Raw genomic sequence first — 26,232 nt, 5'->3', positions numbered from 1 at the left:
ACTGTGACTATAATTTCCAGTTTGATCTTGGTTCACCACCAGTTTTTTTTCTACCAGCTCATCCATCATTGAGTTATTTGGTTCATCTTTCCTATCAAATGGTTTCCTTAAGAAGGACACTTGGTGTTGTGTTCTGTTAACTTGACATTAGATTTGACGACTTGGTTGGCAATAATACATTTGAGTCATTCTTTTTTCCTACTCAGAACTTTGGAAATACTCCTCCATTGTTTCCTGTCACAGAATCTTGTGGAAAGGAAGTTTGAGGTCCCTTGGTGACTTGCTTTTTCTGCCTGAATGGTGAGGAATTGTTTCTTCATTCTTGAAGTTCAGGATCTTCATCAGGGTATGTTTTGGTGTCAAGTGTTTTCTGTTGGATTTCCTACAACATAGTGCACTCTTTTAATCTAAAGATTCCTTCCTTCGTTTCAGGAAAAATCTTTTGTATTTTATCTCCAGATACTTTTATAGTTCCTTTTTATTTTTGGTCATCAGTTACTCTTATGTCAGAATATCTCGATACTCCTACATTTATCCTTTCAGGAATTACTTTAATCCCTGTTTTTAAAATTCTTCATTCTCTGCATCATTTCAAGCCTTTTCTTCTGTTATCAATTCCATTTTCAACCATGTTTTTTGCTATTTCTAATACATTTATTTGTTCTATATTATTTTAGGCAAGTTTTCTTATCTCTGCCATCTGCCTTTTTATGTCATTCTGTTGTTTCACCAGTTCCTGAGTGCTTATTTTATTGAGTTCATGTTTTCTAAGTTCTCTGCGAGCACAACACACCTGTGGGAACTTTTGTTTCTTGGGCTAGCTGTTTCTCCATATTGGTTTCATCTGTTTCCCACTCCGCCCCATCCCCTTTCTGGCTGTAGCATACTCACATAGTTGCCAGGCCATCTTCCATACATTTGCTCATCTTTAAGGTGAGCAGCTCTGTTAAGACCAGGTATTTGCCTTCATACAGTGTCGGTGTATTCTCCTTGACATATTTCCCATCTTGTTTGGCATCTATTTCTTTTGCCCTGTAGGCTTGTGTTCTATATACTTTCCGAATGGATAACACTGAAAATATTTAAGCACCAACATGTCACAGACATTGAGCAGACAGAACAGAGGTTGGTCATAGCTCTAGGCCACATGTTACTCCTGTAGTTGCTGGTCTGTAGGGTGGTCTGGAGTGGGGGGCTTCTTGTGAGAGGGGCTGGGGTGGCCAGAACAGCATGAGACACTTGGATAAGTGATTCTTTCCATTGTGGTGTGGAAGTATTTTGATATTTTAATAACCAGCACAGCCACATTAGTGTGTACCAGCCAAGTATGAGCCCAGCCTGTCCGTGTCTTTGTGTCTATATGGAGGAGGAAGGAGCTGTGTAGAGGCTTTTACTGGAGGACTGAACTCTGCTCTGTCTTCTGATACTTGCATTAAGTCCTGCACCAGAGTGAATTCTGAATGGAGAGAAGACATATCTACTGTATGTACAGGGGACACAGTCTTTGGAATGTGGGTTTGTCTCTTAATTCAGGGATGAAGTTCCAGTCCTCTGTTTCACCCATCTCTCCCCAGCAAACTCCATCCCCAACCCACCCCCACCACACCCTACAACACCCCCACTCAAAGGAAGGAAGAGATAAAGATACTCATCCTGCCCCTATTCACCAGTCAACTTCTTTCCAAAACCTGAAATTTCAATGAGTATTCTGCATCTTGCCAATCCCCTCTAGCAGGTGGGATTAGGAGCTCTTCTTTCTTACCAGGAAAATCTGGTCTTTTTGTTTGACTGTCATCCTTTGAAGTTTAAGACATAAAAACAAGGTGGAGCTCCTTCCATTGCCTGGATGCTAGTGAATTTTTTAAACTGAGTTTTACTTTTTGAATTTTATTTAGTCTGGTTGTTCTTTAGGTTTAGCTTTAGGGGATGAAGTGACTGTGATCTGACCAAAATTATCCTGAAAGATCCCACAGTACAATTTTAAAGGACTAAACCAGCAGCTCTGGGGGTTCTCACTCTGGGCTACAAATTAGAATCACTGGGGATATTTTAACATCAGTGACAGGCCACATTCCTAAGCCTGATTAAAGTGGTCTGGGAGATGCCCAGCTATAAGTGGCATATATATTTTTTCTTATTTGCTTGTTTTTTGAGTCCTTCCAGTGATTCTAATGCACAAACAGGGTGAGAACCATGAGCTGGACCTTGCATTCTAATCGTTCATAATTTGATATACATAAGCACCTATAAAATACAAACATTTTGCATGTGCATTAACAAAGACAAAATATAAAAAACACATAAATTATTTATACTCTGTGTGGTCAGTCGCTCAAAGTATTTCTTGAGCAGCCAAGGAAGCAGGAGGGAACAGAAGTGTATGGTTTTGCTTCAAAAATATTTTTATCTAGCTGGCTAACAGAACTAACACATCTGAAAGAATCACAAAGCACATGGTGGTGACGCCCAACTCTTAAGACAGTTTTGGAATTATACCACAGACAAGGAAGGCATTGTCAGGTGCGGGGCACATTGACATGAAGGTAAAGTTCATGATTTAATGAGAGATGTGGCTACGCCAATAACTAGAACCTAACACCAAAGAATTAGTCCAGTTACCTTGGAGTCACACTTCCCATCCCTAAGTTGTAATTCATAAAGTATCATTTAGAAATGCAGGGGATGTTTAGAGGTAAAATCCATAGCAGAGATTTATTGAGTCTGGGAAGATTTTGAGGGGTTTCCAGGAATAAGGATGAGAAAAGGGCATACCAAGTTTGTAAAGGGACTTAAAGCCTGGCATAGAGTCACAGGGAGCATTTTCAGGTTTGGAAGGCCATGACAGGTTTAAGAGCAGAGAATCCAGAGATCAAGCTGTAGCTGTGCACAGCACTGGGAGTATGGAGGCGGAGGCAGGCCTTGCTGTCACAGCAGGTATAGTGAGGAAGTGAGAGAAGAGTTCGGAGTGTCCGAATTTCTTGCCTGAGAGACTAGAACAATGGTGACTCAACTGACCTGGATGGAAAAGCTTTAGGTGCAACCAAGTTTGGCTTTGGGGTTTCAAGTGAAGGTAGGGTCTCTAAGGGATGGTCAGGAGGCAGGTGGGTCTGGATTGGAGCTCCGAGACCACAACCCAGGTGAGTGACCTGTGCCTGAAGTATAATTGAAGGGTTATCTGCAGGGAGGAGAGCAGAGAGCCAGGTCTAAATTAGGAACAAGGTGGAGAATCATCACATCTCCACAGAACTCTGGGGAAGTGGGTTGGTCACTGAAGTACAATGATCAGGGGAAGGGGAGGATGAGGGAATTCACTGTCTAAGGTGATCTCATAAAAGACTCTGAAGCAGGATTTGACTTCACAATATCTAAAATCCTTTCCAACAAGCTGGACTCTCAAGCCAAAGCAAAAGGTCCTAAAACTGGCCATATACAAGTGTCAGCAAAGATGCGACAACTTTGTTCTCTGAGGACAATGCATTCATATAGCAGATCACCCCAAATGTGACCTGTGTCCTCAGTGCTGATGTCAGACCATCATCGTTCATCAATTCTCCATCAACCTGAACCACACTGCTCCAAAAGTGGTTATCTCCATTTCATGCCTCTGGATAGGATGACAATAATGACAGTGGCAGGATGTGTGTGTCAATCCATGGGGACACACACACACAGGACATGTGCTCATATCATAAAAGAGCATCTCTTCTAACCTACCAACATGAGTGTAAGAAAAAAATATCAACTCTAGGGTCATTCTATTCCTTCTTGTTCTTTTGGTTTCTCTACTGCAGCACAGATGAGCACAGATCTTCCAGTGTGTCCAGGTTATCGTAGAGTGATGGTAGAACAGAAAATGCATCAGTACCTGCAGTTTCTGGAGTAATAGCAAGTGGCATGCACAGCCACACTCTGTTCTCCTTAGCTGGACCCTCATGACCACAAGGCAGCTGTACTCCTCTACCCACTGGAAGTTGGGACAGACATCCAAACACATTCTTTTTCTGAAACCAGCTCTGTTCATCCTCTAGACAGCAGTCCAACTGCCCCCGAAGGATACAGCTGAAGAACAGAAATGAACTCCCTTCATATACCTCCCATCTGAGCACACTCCTTCACCTAGGCACAGAGAGGCCAGAGGTAGATAGCTGGTCCTTACACAGCCTGCTCCAGCGGTACTGATGTTTCAGATTTATAAGAAGCCATTATGAGAAAGATCCTGGGGTTCAGTGGGGTACTGCTCATAACTTAGAATAAGCCCATACAGACTGGTCTGAAAGGCACTTCCTTTCTTACACAGTGAGGAAGACAGTGGTGTTTCAACATATCTCATTTGGATTTTGCTTTAAGATTTGCCTATATTCAGTGTGAAACAATGATAAAGGAGCTTGTCATAGTGATTGTCTCAAGGGATAGTGGCCTATTAAAATTTGTGCAAGTAAAAAGGTCAAGGCAGTGTATTGTAAAGGTACAGGTTTCTCAAGAAGAGAAACTTTAGGGCAAGGAACAAGGGCCTCCAGACAGCTGGAACTAGGAAAGGGAAGCCAGCCTTCAAGGAAACTTTGCTCGTGTCCCTGGCTACTACATGATTTTGCATCAGTGCTTCTCAGTGTGCCTATACCATCCTTCCTCTACACCAGCTTTTTCTTCTTCCTTCTCTTGCACATGGTGCAACATAGCCACCCCAGTCCCAACTCTACTTGACCCTTTTGCTCAAGCACCTACCACTCAACACTCCTGTGTCTCTCTTCTTTCAATCCCTCCCACTCTTAATTCTAATGGACTCTGCTGTTGTGTTTAAAGAGGCAGCTGGAGAGGGCTCAAGTGGGCAATAGTAGGAAGATTCCCTGAGAAGCGAGTGGACAGGACAGCTCTCCAATGCCAGTCATACATATCTGTAGGTATCCTAATATGCACAAACAAGTGTATGAGAGGCGAAACCTGACAGGTTAAACACTACTTTGGCATCAAGTGATTTAGGCAAAAAAGTGTCTGCTACTGATGTCATCTAATTAAGCACACAGCCACTGAAACATTATGCTTAGCAAATTAATCTACTAATTGTTCTGCATCTAGTGTCTCTGAAAACAGAATTAAACCAAGCCGAAGAACATAGCTACCTCTGAAAGGCGCAAGTCTTTCTTGAATGCTTAAAACACCCAGGGCAAGGCCATTCCAGAGGCCCTCTGATGCTTCAAAATCATCTTTTGTTTAGGTTTTAAGCAGTTTCATAAAAATTTTGGAGCTTGGGGCTGGGCACAGTGGCTCAAGTTGTAATCCCAACACATGGAGAGGCCGAGGTGGGTGGATCACTTGGGGCCAGAAGTTCGAGACCAGCCTGGGCAACATTGTGAAACTCCATCTCTACTAAAATTACAAGTCAGACATGGTAGCGCACGCCTGTAATCCCAGCTACTCAGGAGGCTGAGGCATGAGAATCCCTTGAACCCAGGAAGTGGAGATTGCAGTGAGCTGAGATTGTGCCATTGCACTCTAGCCTGGGCAACAGAGCAAGACTGTCTCAAAAAAAAAAAAAAAAAAAAAATCATGTTGGAGTTTGGTTGCCTGGGTTTGTAGCCTGGCTTATTCCTCCTAGCTGTGGGATCTTAGGCAAGGGGCTTCCCCAATATATGCCTCAGTTTTCCCAGCTGTGACCTGAGGATAACAATAGTACCTGCCCTATGGAGTTATTAGGAAGATGAAATGTGCTTATATTTGTAAAGGGCTTAGGTTGATGCCCAGCAAGTCATGTGTGTTGCATAAATGAGACTTCTTATTGACATATTCAATTAGGCAGAAAACCACACAAAAATCTTTAAGAACTTAATACTTTAAAAATAAGTTTATTATAACTAACGAATATAAAATCTGACAGATATTTTCAAACATTTTTGCAAAAAAAGTAAAACCCTCCCCTTTCCCCCCTCCCCGCCAGATACAGAATAAGGACTTGGACAGAGAAACAATACAAATCTAAACATGAAACTGTCGCTCATCGGTTGGTCCCAAGAGGCTCCAACATATTATATTCTAAGTAAAGGTCCATTAAATTAAGAAGTTAACAAGCCACTTGACACTTTTATAGTTTAACTTGCTTTCTACTGTGATTATAATGCTCATTCAAAATGCTGAGAGACAAGAACAGGTAACGTTAATACTGCACGTGACAGATATTCAAAGTGCATAAATCTATGAAACCACAAACATTCATAAGAATACTAGGCATGGAATTAAACAGTGACTTAAAAAATTAATCCAAGGAAATCTATGTACATTTTAGCCTTTGGCATCTGGTCTATCATGTTTCTTCTTTATGTAGACATCAATTTGTTAAATCTATTAACCAGATTAAATTTATCTGACCACATTTCTCATCTGACAGATTGTCCACAGCCAATTTCACATGAGGTAGTTGGGCTGTTTAATGACATTCTAGTGAAATTCTCATGATACATGGGAATTATACATTAAACATGCCGTGGAACTGGCTCATAGCCTTCTAGGAAACAACAGAAGTACTTCTAGAGCATCCTTCCTATCAACACTGACTCCATATACACCTATAAACAGACATGTATACACAGGAGTCTGTGTGGGTAAGACTGACTTTGTAAGGGGTATCAGCCATCCCAAGGTGGTTTCTGTTTGTAAGGTACAGGGAGGAAATACTGACCACACTTTAAATATATGAAATATTTAGAACAAGCAGGATGTTATTCTTACATTCTCACATAGCTTAGCTGAAAACATTTGTTCACTCTGGAACAGAAGTGATTAATACGGGAAACAAAGAATTTTGAAGACTTTTGCATTGCAGAGTAGTGGTATTTTTTTCCTTTTAATTAAAGGCTATATAAAAACAGCAGAGGAGAAAGATCAATGCATGCATCAACTGTACCAGAGAGGCACTGTTAATGACTGTTTAATCATGCCCTGGAGTGCCTGAATGCAGCAGTGCAATGAGAAATCATGCAAATGGTCACTGTACACAGGACTATTGACTGTCTGAGACAGGATGGGAATTGGGAACATTTACAGGGAAGGTCTAGTAAACAGTATATTTATGGAATTGTTGAAAGAACTCCTAATGACCTTGTAATACAGATAAACAGTCTTAAAATACCATTAGACAGCTAGTGAATTGTTTTTTATGAAATGACTATGAAACCCCTGAGTAAGCAACTGCAGATTACAAAGGGACGTACAGAAGTAGAATGTACTTCTAACGAAAGCATTCTATATACAATTCATAGGAATACAAATTTACCATACATAATGAAGTTCGTGTGGAGACCTTACAAGATCACAGAGTATCTGAAGTCAGGCCCTCAAAGACCAAACACATTAGCTCAGCTAACAGAACAATGGCTGAAAATATATTTTACTTATAAATTCTACATCTAAAAATTTTAAAATTTAAAAAAGGTTGATAGATTAGCTTAAAAAAAGAAATGAAACATGAGGGAGAGCTGAATAGTTGTAAAACCTGTGACTAAAATCAGAAGCAACTGGTTTTAATCAGTGATTCAGAAATGCACCATTATATAACCAAGTTCTCATAGGACATGGTAGTTTGCTAGGAAAAAACTTAATTTTCTTCCAGAAAGTTCCCCAAATGCCTCACATCATCGTCTATTGCTCATGACCCTCTGACTCTACTGCCTTATCTGATATTTCTCCATATGTATGATTTTCACAATCAGATCAAGTTTCCTTAAAAAAAAACTCTTACTTCAGCTCCTCTTTCCCTCACTTCAAATTTAGTGGAGAAAAATGTACTTTACTTATTTGGTCCCTATCACATATTTTTAATTAAAAACACTTTTCTGAAAATATAAAGTTAAAAGCATCAACTTTTTGTTAATATACATGGAAAGTAATAACCAAAAGGAGAAGAGTGCAAATTTTCCAGCTGCACCCCTCTAATAATCATCTTTCCTAGGTGCCCCATGTCATGTCATTCACCGGCTTTCCAGCTACAAATGGGAATATGGGCTCCTTCTTAAGAAGCTCTTGCAGTCTGGAGGTGGGGAAACAGAATCCCCTCTGATCAGGCACCAAGCCCTGGGCTAAGTTGGTGCCAGATGCTCTACATATGTGCTAGAAGCTGCTCCTGAGAAATGGGGCAGAACAAACATAAGTGGGGGCAGATTTGGCGTGCTGATGGCAGTACTGCTGGCAATTTTCAGTAGCAAAGAAGAGAGAAAAGCAACAAGGCTGGACTATGAAGTTCAGAAATCCCTCATCATGGAATATGACATTGGGGGAAGTTTAATAATCAGAATGACATGCAAATAATGGTAAGAAGGTGCCTGAAGCCACTACTTATATATCCTAATGAGAACTACCCTTCAAAGTCAATGTCTTGGGCCCATAGGCCCAACATTCTGTGAGAGCTCCTCTTCTGGAACTCCCTTCAGAGCTACATCAAGAGCCAATGAGAAGATCATCTTCTCCTCATAGTTACAATTTGGTTTCACTCCCAAAAGGGATCTCTCCAATTTAACATTTTTCACCAGCATTAGCTATAAGGAATCTAGCTTGCTTTCAAAAGTCAAGAGACTTGCCATCATTGAAAATATTTTGTTTAATTCAACAAATACACCCTGATACCTACAAAGTGTAAACACTGGCTTTTACCATAGGGAGAAGTACAGGCACAATGAAATTGTGTGGAATTGTCTCATAAGGGGTTAGCCTAATGTTACTTATTTGTGTCTATAATACCTAACAGACCAATTTCCTTTTTCTTCCAGTTCTCTCTAAAGGTTATGCTAGAAAAATAATCCTAAAAATGCTTTGAGCAATGACAACAAGGTGATTACTCTGCCAACAAAATACTAGAGTTTTCTCACCTCCTCTCACAGCAATGGTGAAAGTAAACTTAGGTGTCCCAGAAGTCTTGGAGGGCAATGGAGAGAAAGCTTTAAATATCTTTTCTCATTGCCCCTTTCTTGCAAAGTGACTACACATCAGCACAAATTATGACTTTAACTACAACAGAGAGCAAATACTGTAGATGTAGGAGGAACCTCTGACTATGCCCAGATTCAGGTTAAGCCGAATTTACTGTTTAGTATTAGGTTCAATTTCTAATATTTTTATTTAAGGATCCTCAGTTCCTTAAGCAAACTTTTATACATCTTAAACTTTTATACATCTTAGGCAAACTTAATACGCTCCAGTGGGGAAAATACCTATTAAAAATATTACCCTCTTTCTACAGATGTGGAAAAAGGGTAATTGGAAAATGCAACTTATTCAAGCTATTCTGTCTGATCTGGTTTCTCAATGATCTCAGATAATATTAAGCCCCTCATTCTCAGCAAATTGAGTTGTGTACATCTAGGCACTACCTATACAAATGCAAAATGGCCATGCTGAGCAGCTTTCCTTTTGTGTGTATTCAGAGCTGGGGTGGCAAACCTGAGGTATTTTCAGACTGCTACCTCTCCAAGAGACCACAGAGTTCACCTCAGGTGGCAGGGAGCACCAGCAGCTGTTTAGAATGATCACGCTGCACAATTCTACCAACCACCTGGTATCATCCCCTCTAAATGGTACAATGCCTAAAACATCTTCATTCCAACTACAAGCAAAAACTGGCTGCTTTTTCTTTTTCCGTTTTAGGGGGCTATGTCAAGGGCAGGGACTATCCCCAAGTCCTGCCATCATATTCATACTAATCAGAGAAGGAGATCTATACTCACTGCTCATGAGAGTGGGAGGGAAATAACACACACACACCCCTTGGCAAAATACAAAATAATCAACATCATTTTAATACCCCCCCCTTCTCCCTAGCCTTAAAACATGTGATACTGATTTTTGAAGTTTAAGTATTTTCCAGAAGTCTTTATGTGGGCAAAATACCTAATTAATCTGAGCTAAATAAATGTTGTTTAAAAACACACAAAGGCAAAACCAGTACCCCTCCCTACATAAACTTCTCTGACTAAAGAGAGAATTCCCTCCATCCTAGAGATCTGCAGCAGGAACAGGAACAGCATCATCTAGAGATGATGCTCAACTCAACCAAGCCCCTCAAAGGACCTTTGACCCTGGATAACTACCTTATGCTGGAACTTCCCTTCCTGTTACTAGAAGGAAGTAGCCTCTAATGGGGAAGGTACCCATGGCTTCTTTCCAATGCACACTCAAGGCAGCATGATCTACTGAGACTAGGGCCAGGGTTGGAGCATCACACTGTGCAGAAGAATGCCCACTCAACATTGTTTTATGAAATAATGTTTCTTAAGTTTTAAGAAGTTTAAGAAACTGTTTTCTTAAGTCTCACCTTTCAACTCTGACGCTGTCCCAAAGCTTCTGAGATTGATAAACAGCTACATTTTGCCTGCTCTGAATTTTTGCTGATTAAACCGAGATTAATTGGTAAGCAGGTTCAGAGCCATGGCCCCTGAATGCAATGCAAAGGCCTACTGGCTGAGTGTCAATGCTGGCTCAATTAAGAATGCTGCTGAGTAAACCTGCTCCACTTCTCACTCTCCATTTAGCTATTTTATTTAAATGGCGGCCTATTCCTTTTTGAAAAAAAAGGACATATCATTTAGTTCTTGAAGAAAACTGGTAATTTTGTAAACTAGAATTTAATCTAGTTGCTTTTCAATACTGTGTGCAGAAGAATCACATGTGAAGTTTACCGAAATGCAGATTCCTATGTCCCACCACCTAGACTCTGGTTCTTTAGGTCAAAATAAGGCCTGGGAATCTGCTGTTTGAACAAGCACTCCATATGACTATGGTGAAGAGGCAGTCCAGGTCACAGTTGGAAATTAACTGGCTCCTCTGCTTAGAAACTATGTGACTGTGAACAGATCCCCCAACTTCTAAACCTTGCTTTTGAAGTGGGGTAATAATCCCTTTGAGTATCATTCCTTGTGATGTCCAATTGAGATAATGCATGGGGAACATGCTGGTAAATGGCAGGCAGTTGGGAGGTGTCATCTCAAATGACCTGTCCCGCCTCTCTCATATTCTCCCCTCCAACTTGGGGTGAGGGCACACCATTAATCTTCTCAGAGCAACGCATCTTCTTCGCCTCCCACAATTGCATTGTCACGTGAATGCCCTGAACATCCTTACTACACAGGCCCTTATCACTGACAGAGTTGCAATGAAGAGGGTCCACTGAAGAACATCTAGGAACAGCGAACTCTACACAGCTTCAACAAAGCAGCTTATACTACCTCCAAATGTCTAGTCTAAGTTGGCTGAAATACTGACTACGAATTATGGATTAATATGGGTTTTGTTGATTTTCAGCTTGGGTTTGGGTGGCCCATTAGAACTAAAATATAAAAACAATACAATACACAATAACAGCAAATTTGTTTGTTAAGTCTGCTCTTATAACTTGCTGTTCAAGTCTACAGCAGCTTATCATTTGGTTTCCAGTAGGCCTGCTGAACTGAAATATATAGCACCTTGATCTTTAAACAAAACACATACGCATTTTATAAATTATAAAAGCACTGGGTTTTGCCTCCTCCTGTCCATCCCCCAAAGTGAAGGGGTTGGAGAGGGTTGAGGCTGTTGCTGGAAATTAAGTAGGGCAACAAAACACTTTAGCACTTTAATCCCTGAAGTTAGGAGGTGCTGCCCAGCAGCCATCATACCACCTCATCGGATTCCAGCCCGTGGACCTCGTATAAAGTGTCCAGTATGGCCAGCTGCTTCTCCATGGCAGGGAGGTAAAGGCTGAGGTCCCTCTGCATTCCAATACTGAAAGCTTCTTTCTGGTGGTCACCTTCCTTTATAGTTAACGCGGCCACAAAATCTTCATAGGATGGAGCTGCCCTTAAAGCTAACTGCAAAAGAATAACCCATGAGAATCTGCATCAAGTCTGTCTCTCACACACTTATTTTTATGCATGTGCACATGCACACACATACTTTCACACATACAAACAGCTGAGAAGAGCAAGAGTAAAGAAATATGACTACCCTTCTAATTTGTGGCTTCTCTAAAATTATGTTTCAAGGACCAATTCAAATAACTTTAAGGCTAGAAGAAACAAGTGTGTACTTGGGCCACCTTAAGGATAAATAATGCTATCACATCAGGGAATGCTGAGAGAGAGTCTGAGAAAAGCTCCCTTCTGATCCACAGTGTGATCCAGACTATTCCCCTCAGATCTTCAGAATCTGTATGCATATTGCCATCATGGTCTTTATTCCCACATGGCCCGTCTTCCAGGGCATCTCATTCTCATATCTCATCTCTATATATTTCTTTGCATATCTTCTATTTTTCCCCCATATAACAATATTTCCTTTGTGCTCTTGAATGCTTTCTAGAAAGGAAGGGAGCTAACATTTGTTGTTTGCTTGTGCGCTGATGCTTTAACATAGTTTATTCTAGTTGATCTTTATAAGAACCCCGTACAGTTTATATCTCTATTTTATATGTAAACGTCATACAGCTAATGAGTGCCAGGGCTAGGCTCTGAACTTGGATCATCTCTGTGTTTTTCAATCACACCACCATACTATGCCACTTCCCTAACAGATTTCCTAGGCATCTTATCCTTCTCTTCCTTTGCGGGCCAATATTCCGTAAGCTTGCTAAAATCTGTCTTCTGGTGTTCACTAGATCTCAGCAGAGGCTTTTTGGAGAATCTTGAATTATCATTCCACAGTTGCTTTCCTGATCTTCCTTATACTTTGAAAGTCTTTGAGAATCAGCCCTCCCCATTTTTGCAGTAAGAGAGTGACTGGCATTGTCATGCAGTGGCTAAAAAGCACAGACTTAGATGAAGCAGACCTGGACTTGAATCTCAGATCTTTCACATATTAGTTTGAGGAATTTATGCAAAGTGCTTAACTTCCTAGAATCTCAGTTTCCTTATTTACAGAAGAAGACTAATATCACTTTCCTTATTTTAAGGATTAATGGGATCTGTAGGAAGTATTTAGCCCACTGCCTGGCACATGATAAATACTTAGATAATGGTAAAAGTACAAGGGAGTAGGAAAACTGAAAATGAAGAGAAGGCAGTTATCCAAAAACGTAACAAAAGAAAATCTCCCAGAACTGGAGGATAGGAGTCTTCAGATTTAAAGACCTAACCAAGTGCTCAGCATAATGAGTGATAAAGACCAAAAGGGAGCATCATGAAATTTCAGAATGTGGGGATAAAGTAAACAATCTAAAACATCTTGAAAGGGACAAGGAACAGATTATATATAACAGAATAGGATTTTACAATAGTAATAGTGGAAGCTGGAGGACTAGAGAAGAATGTCTTCAAAATTTGGAGGGAAAATGTTTATTAACCTAGAATTCTACACTCAGCCATCAGCACTCTAGAAAAAAAAGGGGAGAACCAGTAATAGAGTTCAACTGTCCAGGCTGACTGAAGATGAAACCAAAAAGGTCAAATGAAGGCTAGTTAGTGACCAAGATGGAGGCAGCCACCTTGCCTGAAATGGATATCAGCTCAGTAGATAATTCAAAGATTAAAAAGTCACTATTTGGCTGATAAGTCAAATTCCTTGGATGTAAACAATGTTTCCCACAGCAACTGAGATTAGTTAACATGAATTTGGCTCTGCAAGTTACCATGTTAGAAAACTTATAAACCTTCCGAAGTAGGCATGACTTGGAGAGTAATAGAGAGGGTGAAAGGGCCAATCTAGCTATAGACTCCTCTACTGATAAGGCTGTTGCCAAATGCATCACATAATCTATTTTCTTAAAAACCGGCACCTTTATTGGCAATAATATTTAAAGCCTTCAAGATGTTTTTACTCTACAACCTTGGGTATATTACCTCATCACTTTGTGTCTCAGGTTTCTCGTCTACAAGCAGGGAAAATAATGGAATATATCTCAGGGTTATGAGACTTAGAAATTTATGTATGTCAAGCACTTAAAACAACATCTAGTGCATGTTAAGTGCTCAAAACTGTAAACTGTGGTTGTAGTTCTTAGTATTCGACACAGCAGTTCTACTTCTAGGAATTTATTTTGAGGAAATAAGAATTTTATTCAAAAATGCATATAAACAGATGCTGTTTTATTTCCAACCTGTTTTATTCTAAACTTAGAAGCAGCTTAAGTCTCTCACACAGAGGACTGAGCAAATAAATTATGATATCTCCATACTAGGGAAAATATTATACAGTCACTAAAAATAGTGTTTTTTTCGAAGACTTTTTTATGGCATTTAAAAATGATAATGATAGATTCTATTCAGTTGGGGGGGATATAAAATTATACAAGCTAAAGGTAGAAAAAATGTATATACACATACAGAGTAAGTATACAAAATAAAGATAATTATACACATATACTATATGCATGTATATATAAACATCTATATTATATTTAAGTATATAAAATAGGTCAATATTTAAAAGAATATGTAAATTAAGAAGCTAAGACGGTAAAACACAAAAATGTTAAAAAAGGAAAATATGGACAGTTTTAATTCCCTTTCTACCATGATTTCTAAAATTTTTTATGAGTCTAAATTAGCATAATAAAGTTATAAAGTCCTCTTAAAAACTTATGCTTTGCATCCATTAAAGTATAGGATAAAGGAAAAAAAGATTTATGCTGATAAGTTTTCTACTATAGCTGCATTCTTATTGACAATATCTCTGGGATCTTCAATATTTCAGGATTAAATTTTGCCTTCTATACTGAACCCTTCCCCCCACACTTGTTTTGGGGCAACTCAGGTGTCAGGCACAAGCTAGCAATCACAATATTCACTCAGGGAGATCAATGTACACAGTGAGCATCCATTGCCTAAGAACTCAGTAGAGGCCTCTCAGTGACTGTCTTCACTGCAGAGAGCTCTAATGGAGGTGAGCACTAGCACCTTGGAGATAACAGATCTGAATTTAGACCTAGGCTCTGACATAGCCTCACTCTAGTACGTGGGGACTGGAATTAATTGTTCTGAAAGTATAAAATAGTGGGAGTTAATCCTGAGAATTAATGAAGATAAAGAATATGAAAGTACCTGTTAGAGTGCCTGGTACACAACAAGTGCCAATAGCTACATGGAAGCAATTATGATTATTCAAGGTGTATTGAAGGTAAGGGTGAGCAGTCTGTAGCTTCATTTGGTCCAGCACCTATCCCAGTGAACAGTGAATGGGATATGGAGCTTTAATCTCCATGCTTTCAAAAAATATTTCATTGTCACTAGAATCTGATTTCTTGTGCTGTACATTCTTCCCACTTTACTGGCCTCCCTAATAAAGCATGACCCAAACAGTTCTTTCTTTAGGCAAATGATGCATCCTTTACATCCGTAAAAGATACCATCTACAAGGCTACTTTATTCCCCAACCTTCCAAAGAATGTGAGTACCTTCTATGAGGCTTCCTGACATACAACTGCATGAGACTGCCTTTTCATGACCAGATTTGACTAAGACTGACCTTCTCCTGGATGGGAAGAATCAGAGTGTATTGCTGACGTAAAGGAGCCATCTACTTCTGCTATTTTATAAAGCAGGATAAGTGACCTCCCCAGGAGACTAGGAGTCTCAGGTTTGTGTTCTTCCTAGTTAAACATGCTGGGAAGAAGAGGGTGGTGGGTAATCAGAGCCAAAACATATGAATACAAAACACCTTCACGATGAAAATAACTGGCTAAGAAGAGATTTCTAGCCCTAGCCACTGGCACACCCAATACAGTTAATATTCAAAGACAAAATTCAATTAGGGAAAAAAAAAATCAACTAAGACCTAAGAATTAAAAGGAATGAATACAATGAGCAGCAGAGGGAGCTATTAGGTTGACTACATCACCTGAATGCATAATTTCCCTTCAATGATAAGTATTTAGGGTCACTGCTTCCTACCTACTTCTGCTAGGATACTTAAGCTTTTTACTACCTTATCAGAAAGGCAACCACTTATGAGGCAAATCTTCACAAGGTCATTGGAACTGGCTAGAGTAATTAGAATTGGCTAGGGTAAAGCATCAACTCTTTTATTCATATTTCTTTAACAGTCTTTGCTATTCTAGATACTTTTTACTGCTGACATTTCCACACACCAAAGGCCTATAAATGTAAATGAAATAAATAACATTTTGTTCTTATCCTCAAAAACAAAGCAAACAAAAACACTATACACACATACACACACACGCACACAGACACACACACACTACCTTGTTTCTGACAATCGTAACTAGATAAATAACTGGATAAGAAGAGATTTCTAGCCCCAGCCACTGGCACACCCAATACAGTTAATAATAGGAGATAAGAAGGATCACTTACCGCAAAAACCCCTCGAACTACCCAGCCATGGTGTTGCCGCAATGTTTTACCATATGCGTTATCTTGAAAAGAAGAAAAACTCCATGAGGAACACTCTCATCAGAATTTGATGTGCTATTTGTATAATGTACTTTTTTGTTTGCTTGTTTGTTTTTAAAGAGACAGGGTCTTGCTTTGTCACCTAGGCTAGAGTGCAGTGGTGTGATAATAGTTGCAGCCTTGAACTCCTGTGCTCAAGTGATCCTCCTGCCTCAGCTCCTCGAGTAGCTAGGACTACAGGTGTGGATGACCACGCCCAGCTTACTGATTTTTAATTTTTTGTAGAGACGAGGTCTCGCAATGTTGCCCAGGCTGTTCTGGAACTCCTGGGCTAAGGCGATCCTCCCCCCTTGCCCTCCCAAAGCACTGGGACTACAAGTGTGCGCCACCGTGCTTGGCCATATTTGTATAATGCATAGTAGCACAATACTATTGGTATTTGGAAATTATGAAAAAAATCTAATTACAAGATTTTGGACCCCAAAAATGTAAAGCAGGAAAAAAATCTCAAAAAAAATTTTTTTTTTAAAGAAATGCAGATACTTCCACTCTTACTCTGGGTCCATCAATATATCTGAACTTCAGCTTATTATCGTGGTGGGAAAAGGTCAATACATATGAAGAAACAAAGAAGGAGGAAAGGATATTGAAAAATTGAGACAATACAATTAGAAATACTTTGAAATGTTTTGTGACCCTGAGCCAGTCCCTTAGCTGCCCTCTCTAACCATCTGTTTCCTCCTTTGTAAAATGATCTCTAAGGTTCTTTCCAATTTTAACATTCTATTCTGAGATACCAAATGTTTGTCCTAAATGACCCTATGACCCTGGATATACAGTATTAGAGCTAGAAACCTTCAAAAATATTTATGGAAAGAATGGCTTGAAGTTATTAAGCTAAAGTAATTGGTGAGAACTATATTAATAAAAGTCATTCATGTTTCATACTTTAATCTATAATTTTTGTCCCAATGTATTTTAAAAGGAGATTTTGAAACTGGCATATCATAATTTTAATTATGAAAAAAATCCCAAGAACCAGATGGATGCATTTTATGCAAAGGATGTGTTCCTGAAATTTGAATAATTCAATATATGCAAAATTCAAAACTGATTTCTCCACAGGATTAAATGCATTCTCAGGAAGCACAGATCTACATCACCATGATGCATTTTTATTTCAATGTTCCACTTTATTTCCTAAGCATCATCTCCAGTAGCAACAGAGCACTCATTTCTAAATTAACAGCACAGTGTACCATGGGGGCTATTTGACCTTCTTCATGTTTCTCCGTATCTAAATTCTATTCCAAGCGTATTTATTTTCATGTGCTAGTTTCAGCACAAGTACTACCACCATTTCATGAATGCTTAGTGTGACATTCTAAGGCTACAAAAATATTTTCAATTCTAACAAGATATTAAAATAACAGATAAAGAGACACTAAAACCACAAGTACAAGTTCCTATGCAGTGAAAAGCAATGTGGTTCACAGGACATTGTCAAGGGAAGTCAGGTATTTATTTGCATTTTACTGGCCAAAATGGCACTGCCATGTGGTTGCAGCTTCAACACAGTTTACAATTGAATCAAGCCTTCCAGTTTTGAAATTATGTCATTCTAGTCAACTTTACTTTAAAAATTGGAGTGAGGCTTTATTAATACTTTTAGTATATCCTACCATTTCAATTTTACATATTCAAATCTGCACAAAATGCAATTATGTTACATAAAATACATAATACATATTGCAATATATTTTATATAAAAGACTGTACATGTGAAATATAACAACAGATTCCTTTGGCTCTCTAAAGCTTAGGATATGTTGGAATGCCATTATCCAGTGTGTTAATGGTAAAGTAGAAGCAATAAGTGATAATTAATACATTCAAGTATGAAGAAGACTCTTAGAGCCTAAAGGAGAACCCAAAATTAAATTTAACTTTTTTCTTAAGAGAACAGTCTGAGTAAACTAGGGCATGGTCAAAGATATATGTCTTCAATGTAAACCAAACAAAACATAGGTGATTCTCTGTAAGAAGACATATGGCATCAAGGAAATTTCAGATGGTATACAAGACCTTAGTGAGGATATCCTGAGAAACGTGAAGAAAGGGGTTGCTGATTCACAAAGTGTATAGTACCGATGGGCAGAGAATATTAGGTACAGCCTCTGATAAAAACCAGCAAGACAACCAAATTTTCAACCATTTGAGCAGCCCTCTGGGCTGGCAAGAGTGTACAGGTCCATGGAAAACATCCTGAGGTAAGTTACCAAGGTAAGATACTGCGAATCCTCTTTCTTGTGTTGGTATTCCAGGCAGGGCATCAAATGCCATTAGAAATAAAGAAATACCATTAAAATCTGCTGGTGGATATCTACCATGAACACCTGCTCTATTCAACAAGAATTCAGGGCAAGTCTACCACACAGTAGTATCTTTAGGTGATTTAAATTCAGTCAATTCCCTGTCCTCAAGAAGTTGATGGTTTATAGAAGAGCCAGTCGTGTAACAATCTTTATTGTGTAAGTCAGTAACTGCTAGAGTACATATCTGTATGCAGTGCTACAGGAACAGTAAGAATGGAGAAACTAATTCAGCCTGGGCTGGTGGGGAGGCGTGTGGACACAAAAAATTCTCAGAAGGAATCCTGAAGGCTGGGTAGGGTAGAGAGCAGAGTGGTAGATGGTGCTGCAGACAGAGTGAGCATCACTGTGTTGTGAGAGGTCATGGCATGCTGGGCGATGGTGAGTAAAATTCATTGGATCTGAAGAACACCAAGGCTTGCAAACTGGGTTGGGCCAAATTGTGAGGACCTTTATCCATCATGTCAAAAATTATGATCTTCCACCTGAGGCATAGTGGAAGTTTTGAAAAATATAACATTTATTGCTTTTTTGGGGTTTCACGATTGATGTCCGTTGTTGAAAATAAGGAAAATACTTTAAAAGGAGAGAGCTAAAGAAACGTATAATCCTTTCTCCCAGAGATAACCACAGTGGGCATTCTGGAAAAATATTCTCTTAGTTTTTTTCCCCTGTACAGAGAATATTACCTTCTTCTGTTAGCAAAGTCATGATCATTCTGATTCAGAATTGTGGTAGGGAAGTAACAAGTTGAAATTCACACTTCTTTACAGTCTGTAGCAAATAACAGCTGTACTGGTGCCTGACCCTCCAGCTCCAAGGCCCACCTGGCTGGACAGATTGCTTGTTTAAAAGAGCTCTGGGCCAGGCATGGTGGCTCACGCCTATAATCCCAGCACTTTGGGAGGCTGAGGCAGGTGGATCACAAGGTCAGGAGTTCAAGACCAGCCTGGACAAGATGGTGAAGCCCCGTCTCTACTAAAAATACAAAAATTAGCCAGGTATGGTGGTGGGTAACTGTAATCCCAGCTACTCGGGAGACTGAGGCAGAGAACTGCTTGAACCTGGGAGGCGGAGGTTGCAGTGAGCCGAGGTCGTGCCACTGCAGTCCAGCAGCCAGGGCAACAGAGAGAGAGACTCTGTCTCAAAAAAAAAAAACTCTGGATTCAGTGTTATGCCAACCTCAGAGACCTTATACTCTTCCTATACATTGCCATTCAAGTTAACTATTCAAAAAAGCCTAGAAACTCTTTCCCATGCCCTCTTCTAAAAGACAACAAAAAGACAAGGAAGACAAAGGTGCTGTGAGTCCAAACAGCATGGGGAGCGTGGCTTAAGGATGGGAGAGTGTTTGTACAGCAGCACATCTGTCTTCCCATTGGCCCTAGTAGACAAAGCAGCTGTTCCTTGTTATGCTTATACCTTGCCAGAGGAGAGTTCCACCTGGCAAAATGTGGGCCAGATGATCTAATGGGAGAAGGTGTGTCAAAAGAATTTGGGCTGGGTCTTGACTGAGATCACTGCTGCAATTTATTTATTTATTTATTTATTTATTTATTTATTTATTTATTTTGAGACGGAGTCTCATGCTGTTGCCCAGGCTGGAGTGCAGTGGCGCGATCTTGGCTCACTGCAAGCTCCGCCTCCCGGGTTCCCGCCATTCTCCTGCCTCAGCCTCCTGAGTAGCTGAGACTACAGGCGCCCGCCACCGCGACCGGCTAATTTTTTTGTATTTTTAGTAGAGACGGGGTTTCACTGTGGTCTCGATCTCCTGACCTTGTGATCCGCCCGCCTCGGCCTCCCAAAGTGCTGGGATTACAGGCTTGAGCCACCGCGCCCGGCCCACTGCTGCAATTTAAAACCAACAAATGAAATAAAAGTCATTTAAAAAAAAAAAAAAAGACTTCCCAAAGTCCTTAGCTGACTTCTAGGCTGCAAATATCCCTGCCATGTGAGACTGGCTGCATTAAAATAAGATGAAGTCTAAGCCTGACCTATTTTGGTTACCTAGAGAAGACTAGATAATGAAATACATTAATCTTCACTATAATACCCATTCATTATCATCATGCATGTTCTATAATCTGGGAGTATTTTTGGCCTCTGAAAGACATAAATGATACCCTTCTCCCAGTTCTTTGAGATGTGTCAGTTCCCCAAAGACTGAGTCAAAATTTCTGAGTAGGAAGCCTTGACAATCACCTTGCCTAATTCTTTTCCTTTTAGAAATGAAGACATGGAAGACCCAGAAAGGTAGTGACTTGCCCAAGGTCACAAAGTTAAAAGCAATGAGACCTGGGGACACTCTTGTTGCATCACAACATTCTGTCAAAAAACTAGTATTTACTCTGTAAACAATGTAATAAAAATGAAAAATATGCCTTTTCCAATCGTTTTTCTGAAAGAATTAGCACCTTATTCTGGTTATGGAAACAGCACAGTTCTCATTCATTTACTATTAGTAACTCAGAAACTTGCTATCAGGTATTTAGAGATTATGCCTAAAGCTTTTTTAGTAACTAAGAGAACAACCCTTCCATTACTGTTGGTGGACAACCATTCTGTCCACGAACTTTGTATAGGAAAGTGTTTTTCTACTGTAAACCTATAATTGGTAAAGTTATTTGGCTTGTAGAGAAGACAAGAGAAATGTCAATCTAAGTCTTAAGAGAAAGCCTGGGAAGTAGATAACCAAAGCCAAAAAGGACGGAATTACTTACCAGGCTGAGGAAATGACAATCATAGCTCTGCAAATGTGCTTGACTAGACATTTCTGAGGCAAGAATTAGGAACTAGGAGATTTGAAAGCAGGTAGTCAAGTTTGGCAGGAGGCTGGTGGGAAACAGATAGGCACTGGGGAAGTGTGCTTGCCCTAAGGTCCTATGACTTCTAGAGAGAACGGTCCAGTAACTCAGAAAAGTAAGAATCTTCATCCGATAACTCATGTCTTTTTAAAGCATAGGTGGGCGAAAGAACAATGGACCAGAATATGGAGTCTAGAACAGATCTCTCTTTCTTTCTCTCTTTCTCTCTCAAAGTTGGTATTACACACAAGTGGGGAAAAGAACAGGTGATCCAATGAATGCTGCTAAGACAACTGGCTTTCTGATTGGAAATAATAAAATTATATCCCCACCTTACACCATTCACAAAAATAAATTCCAAGAAGATTAAAGACATAAATATGAAAGCAAACCTACAAAACTTTGAGAAGAAAATGTCAGAGAACATCTTTGTGACCTCAGGGGAAAAAGGGATTTCTTAAACAAGATATAAAAAATGCAAGCCATAAAGAAACTGAAATTTCTGTATACCAAAAGACACCATAAATAAAGAGCAAAGGTAAGCCACAGACTGATAGAAGACATTTTAACCCATAACTGAAGAAGATTAGACACTTTAGCCCATAACTGAAAAAGATTAATATCCAGCAAATAAAAAGAACTCCCAGGAGTCGATAAAGGAAACCTAAGAGAAAGGTGGTCAAAGTACATGAACAGGCAACTCACCAGAAGGAAATCAAATTGCCAATGAAGACAGGAAAAGCTGCTCAACCTTACTTGTTATCTAAGAACAAAAACTTTGGCAATATTCTATCATTTTATAGCCATCAGGCACAAATTTAAAAGGCTGACAATGACAAGTGCTAAAAAGAATGTGGAGTATTGGGAACTATCACTACTCTGCTGGTAATTATAGACTTTGGAGAGCAATTTGGCAATATCCAGTCATGTGGTTCAGCCATTCCAATTGTATTATGTACTACAGCAGCAGTTTCCAGTGCAGTCTCCAAACCAGCAGCCTCGGCATCACCTGGGAACTTGTTAGAAATGCAAAGTCTCAGCCTCACGTCAGACCTACAGAGCAATCTGTGTTTCAAGGAGCCTTACAGGTGAGGTTAATACAGGCTAGAGTTTGAGAACCACTGTTCTGGCAGCACAGCTTCTCAAGCAGTAAGGCCCCATGAATTACCAGTCTGTAGACAGCCAAAGCCCCTGGGCCAGTCCCTCTTAGCTATGAGAAGCCTCCTCCTTTTTCTGGTGTGCTCTCTGGACATAATTTTCCATGTGATAGAGAACACGTGTGAAAGGAACATGTACATTGTATAATTGCTTTTAACAGTGAAAATCTGTAATCAACTGTGTCCATTAACAGTATATTAGTTTTTCTAAACCGTGGTCTATTCATACAATGAAATGCTAAACAGCAAGGAAAAGGAATGAGCCAGGACTACAAGCGTCAACAGTGGCTAAAATCTGAAAACACTGAGTGAAGAAGGAAGAATGTATACAATATGATACCACATATACAAGTTTAAAACATGTAGTACAATACTAGACGCTGCTTATGGACACATAAATATACAGTAAAAGTATAAAAACATGTATTACAAAATGAACAACAGCAAATTCAGGATGATGATCTCTGGAAAACGATGGGAGTCACAGGATTAAGGGGTGACATGTAGGTACTTAACTGTTTTGAACTATTTTTTCTATTAGGTCAAGTGGTAGATATTTGTTAAATGCCTGAATTATTTATAATTTTCTTTTCTGAGACAGAATCTTGGTTTGTCACCCAGGCTGGAGTGCAATGGTGCAAACATGGCTCACTGCAGCTTCAACGTCCCTGGCACAAGTGATCCTCCCACCTCAGGCCCCCAAGTAGCTAGAACTACAGGCTTGTGCCACCACACATGGCTAATTTTTGTATGTTTTGAGGAGATGGGGCTTTGCCATGTTCCCCAGGCTGGTCCAAACTCGTGAGCTCAAGTGATCTGCCTCCCTTGGCCTCTCAAAGCACTGGGATTACAGCACTTGGGCATGTATTTTTAAAAACAGAGCTACTAGGAAAGTAACCTCTGAATTCTTCATAGTGACTAAGCTTAAGGTAAACTGAGTTGTATGGACAATAACAAGTGCAAAGAGATAAAACAAGTACCCAGAGATGCCCTTTGTTAACTTCAGGCACTGTTAAGACTAACGCTTGTGCTGTCAGCCAGTCCTGTCAGCGGAGGCATATGCTGCAAATGGCTCTGGAAAGAGTATAACAATTCACGTTCCATAGTATTTTCAGAATGGCCAAGTTATGATTTGATGTCAAATATCTGATTATGAGTTCTGACTTTATCTCTCTCACTTATCTCTCCTTGTCCATGAAAGCCTTTCATATTAAATACGTGATTGAGCATCCTTTTAAAATCTTTTCTATTGTATGCCAGAAAAGGATCTTGGTTGTGTTAATTTTTACTGACATTTATGGGATCATTCTGAAGTGAGGTATGTGGCAATATGTTATCCCAGTGAGCACAGAGCATATAACATTTAATACAATGGTGCATGAAATGCCAGAGCAACTTTCCTTCCTTCCACTTGCAAGGATGCTTTCCAAAACCTCTTTTTGATGTGGAATATGCAATGGAGAGGGGGACTCAGCTCTAAGGCAGATCATTAAACATATCTGCCTTGTGAACCCAACTCCCTCCTGAAAATGACCTCTATAGAATGTTAGAGGACACTAAGGGAACAGAGCAGCTCTTAGCATGAAACCACCCAAAATGTTCCACTCTGATCATCATTATGGGGAAGCCAAGTAATGGCTCAACTGCAAAAAGGGGCAGTGGAAAGTCTAAGGCCTCTTCCAGATGCTGGAAGTATTCCAGATCACAGAGTTGCAGCAATGCAATAACTAGAGATGCATTTTCCAGAAAGGTAACTGAGTCATGACTTCTACTATATGTTATTTAGGACTTTTACATATAAATGTCCTATTTCCAAGGCCACTAAGACCACACAAGTTTCATGAACATTCACCTCAAACCTTTCTTAAGCAGTATTTTTATTGGAAAGCTGTCTAATTATGATGAAAAGGAGGCAAAATCAACTGATGCTATAACTAATTTCAGCGGTTTTACTTCTGCTTATTAAAAATCTCTTAGATGCTGTCAAAATCTCAAAATGATCAAGATGTAGACAAGTGACAGGTGAACCTCAAAGGCCCAAGTCTAGATGACTAGGTCTCAAACTTTAGCATTGATTAGAATCACCCGAATGACTTGTTAAACCATGGACTGCCAGGCCCCAGCATCAGAGTGTCTGATTCAGCAGGTCTGGGGTGGAACTGGATAGTCTGCATTTCTAATGAGTTTTCAGGTGATAAAGATGCTGCTGACCTCGGACCAGCTTGAGAACCACTGATGGAGATTTTGAGACCCTAGGGAAAGTATTTATCCTCTTTAAACCTCAGTTTATTCACTGGAGAGTATTTGGAGGATTAAATAAAATATTTATCAAGAACTTAGTGTAGTAGTTACACTGGGTGCTCTATTATAAGTGATAGCTGTTTTTAAATTCAACTTTAGAATTTAAAAAAGTCAACAAACTTGCCTATAAATGGCATATAAATTGCACACTCTTTTACCTACTTATTCACCCTCCCTCATTTCAAACAAGGTATCAGTTCTACTTATAAAGGCTGGGACTTCAAAATGAGAAAAAGGAACCATTATCCCAGAAGAAATATGCATCAAGGAACCTACAGGTTCTGAATGACTATTGTGTAAACATTTCTCAAAAAACCGTTTACACAGAGCTTGTTGTGTCTGTGTCTGTGGGGGAGGGAGGGTGGGTTTAATAGGGGAACTTTGGAGGAAGGGTGGGTTTAATAGTGGAACTTTATCTCCTCACACTGAACAGCAGCAAGAATCTAGGATTTCCACAATCAAAGATAGGATTTAAATCATAAACACCTTCTTTGAAATAAGCCTGAACATCAGGATGAAAATGTCAAATTTACAGCCTCCCTTCTCTTTTCCATCAAAAATTGTGCCGAAGGAGAAGAGAGGGAAGAAAAAGCTGAGACTGGCTGTGATTATTGCAGTCACAAAGCAGCATTTGCCCTTCAAAGTCTCCTCTTTCTTCACAAAGTCAACACATCCCCTGGGCCCAGTCTCCAAATCAAGTACAAGGTTTGATGAGAAACCTTGAGGAGAAAAGGAGAGAGAAAAGTGGGCAGAATCAGGGTTGGGACTGGACAGAAATGGTATATCCTCAGTTTCCTTTCTATCTTTAGCGGGCGGTCAAAGCCCATAAGCAGATGGGTTCTGTTCCACCCCAGCTCCTGCAGTGGGCTAAATGGGATCAACATTGTCCTACTCCCCTTCCATACACAGCCCTAACAAAGTAATAGCAGCATAAGACATGCGGAGTCCACTGGGCACACAGTGCTGAACCCTGTATCTTCTGCATTTCCAACAGGTGGAGAAGTCTTTCTACTGGCATGAAAATTCCATACTAATAAGTCAGTTTGAAGAGAAGTTTCTGGCTTGGCACCTAAGCTTTGTAAACTTTCCATTACTGATTTGGGACAAGTAAGTCTTATTTTCTGGCAGGTTATTAACTTCATGTATCATGATTATGATAATGATGACAAAACATCATTATCACAACAATAGATGCTAATCTTGACAACTGAGCAGTGTTTGTTTTTTTTTAGACAGAGTCTGGTCTCAGTTGATCACCCAGACTGGAGTACAGTGGCACGACCACAACTCACTG

At 39.8% G+C, this 26,232-nt stretch overlaps 1 protein-coding gene and 1 long non-coding RNA gene across 2 annotated transcripts in view; one reads left to right on the top strand and one right to left on the bottom strand.

The window, feature by feature from the left end:
- Positions 1-262: 262 nt before the first annotated feature.
- LOC126950091 (uncharacterized) lies at positions 263-21,339 on the top strand. The gene is made up of 3 exons (XR_007724054.1): positions 263-346; positions 15,249-15,525; positions 20,903-21,339. It is a non-coding gene; the product is annotated as an uncharacterized LOC126950091 (long non-coding RNA).
- Positions 5,821-26,232, bottom strand: part of PLEKHA8 (pleckstrin homology domain containing A8) — a 63,305-nt gene continuing 42,893 nt past the window's right edge. The window contains exons 13-14 of the mRNA XM_050783226.1: positions 16,266-16,327; positions 5,821-11,825 (exon numbers count right to left, since the gene is read on the bottom strand). Of these exons, the coding sequence (XP_050639183.1) occupies positions 11,628-11,825; positions 16,266-16,327 (260 nt within the window). The 3' untranslated portion in view covers positions 5,821-11,627. The remainder of the gene's footprint in view (positions 11,826-16,265; positions 16,328-26,232) is intronic.

Source organism: Macaca thibetana, chromosome 3 (genome assembly GCF_024542745.1).
Source record: "Macaca thibetana thibetana isolate TM-01 chromosome 3, ASM2454274v1, whole genome shotgun sequence".
Lineage (NCBI taxonomy): Eukaryota > Metazoa > Chordata > Mammalia > Primates > Cercopithecidae > Macaca > Macaca thibetana.
This window is presented reverse-complemented; position numbering and strand designations above follow the sequence as displayed.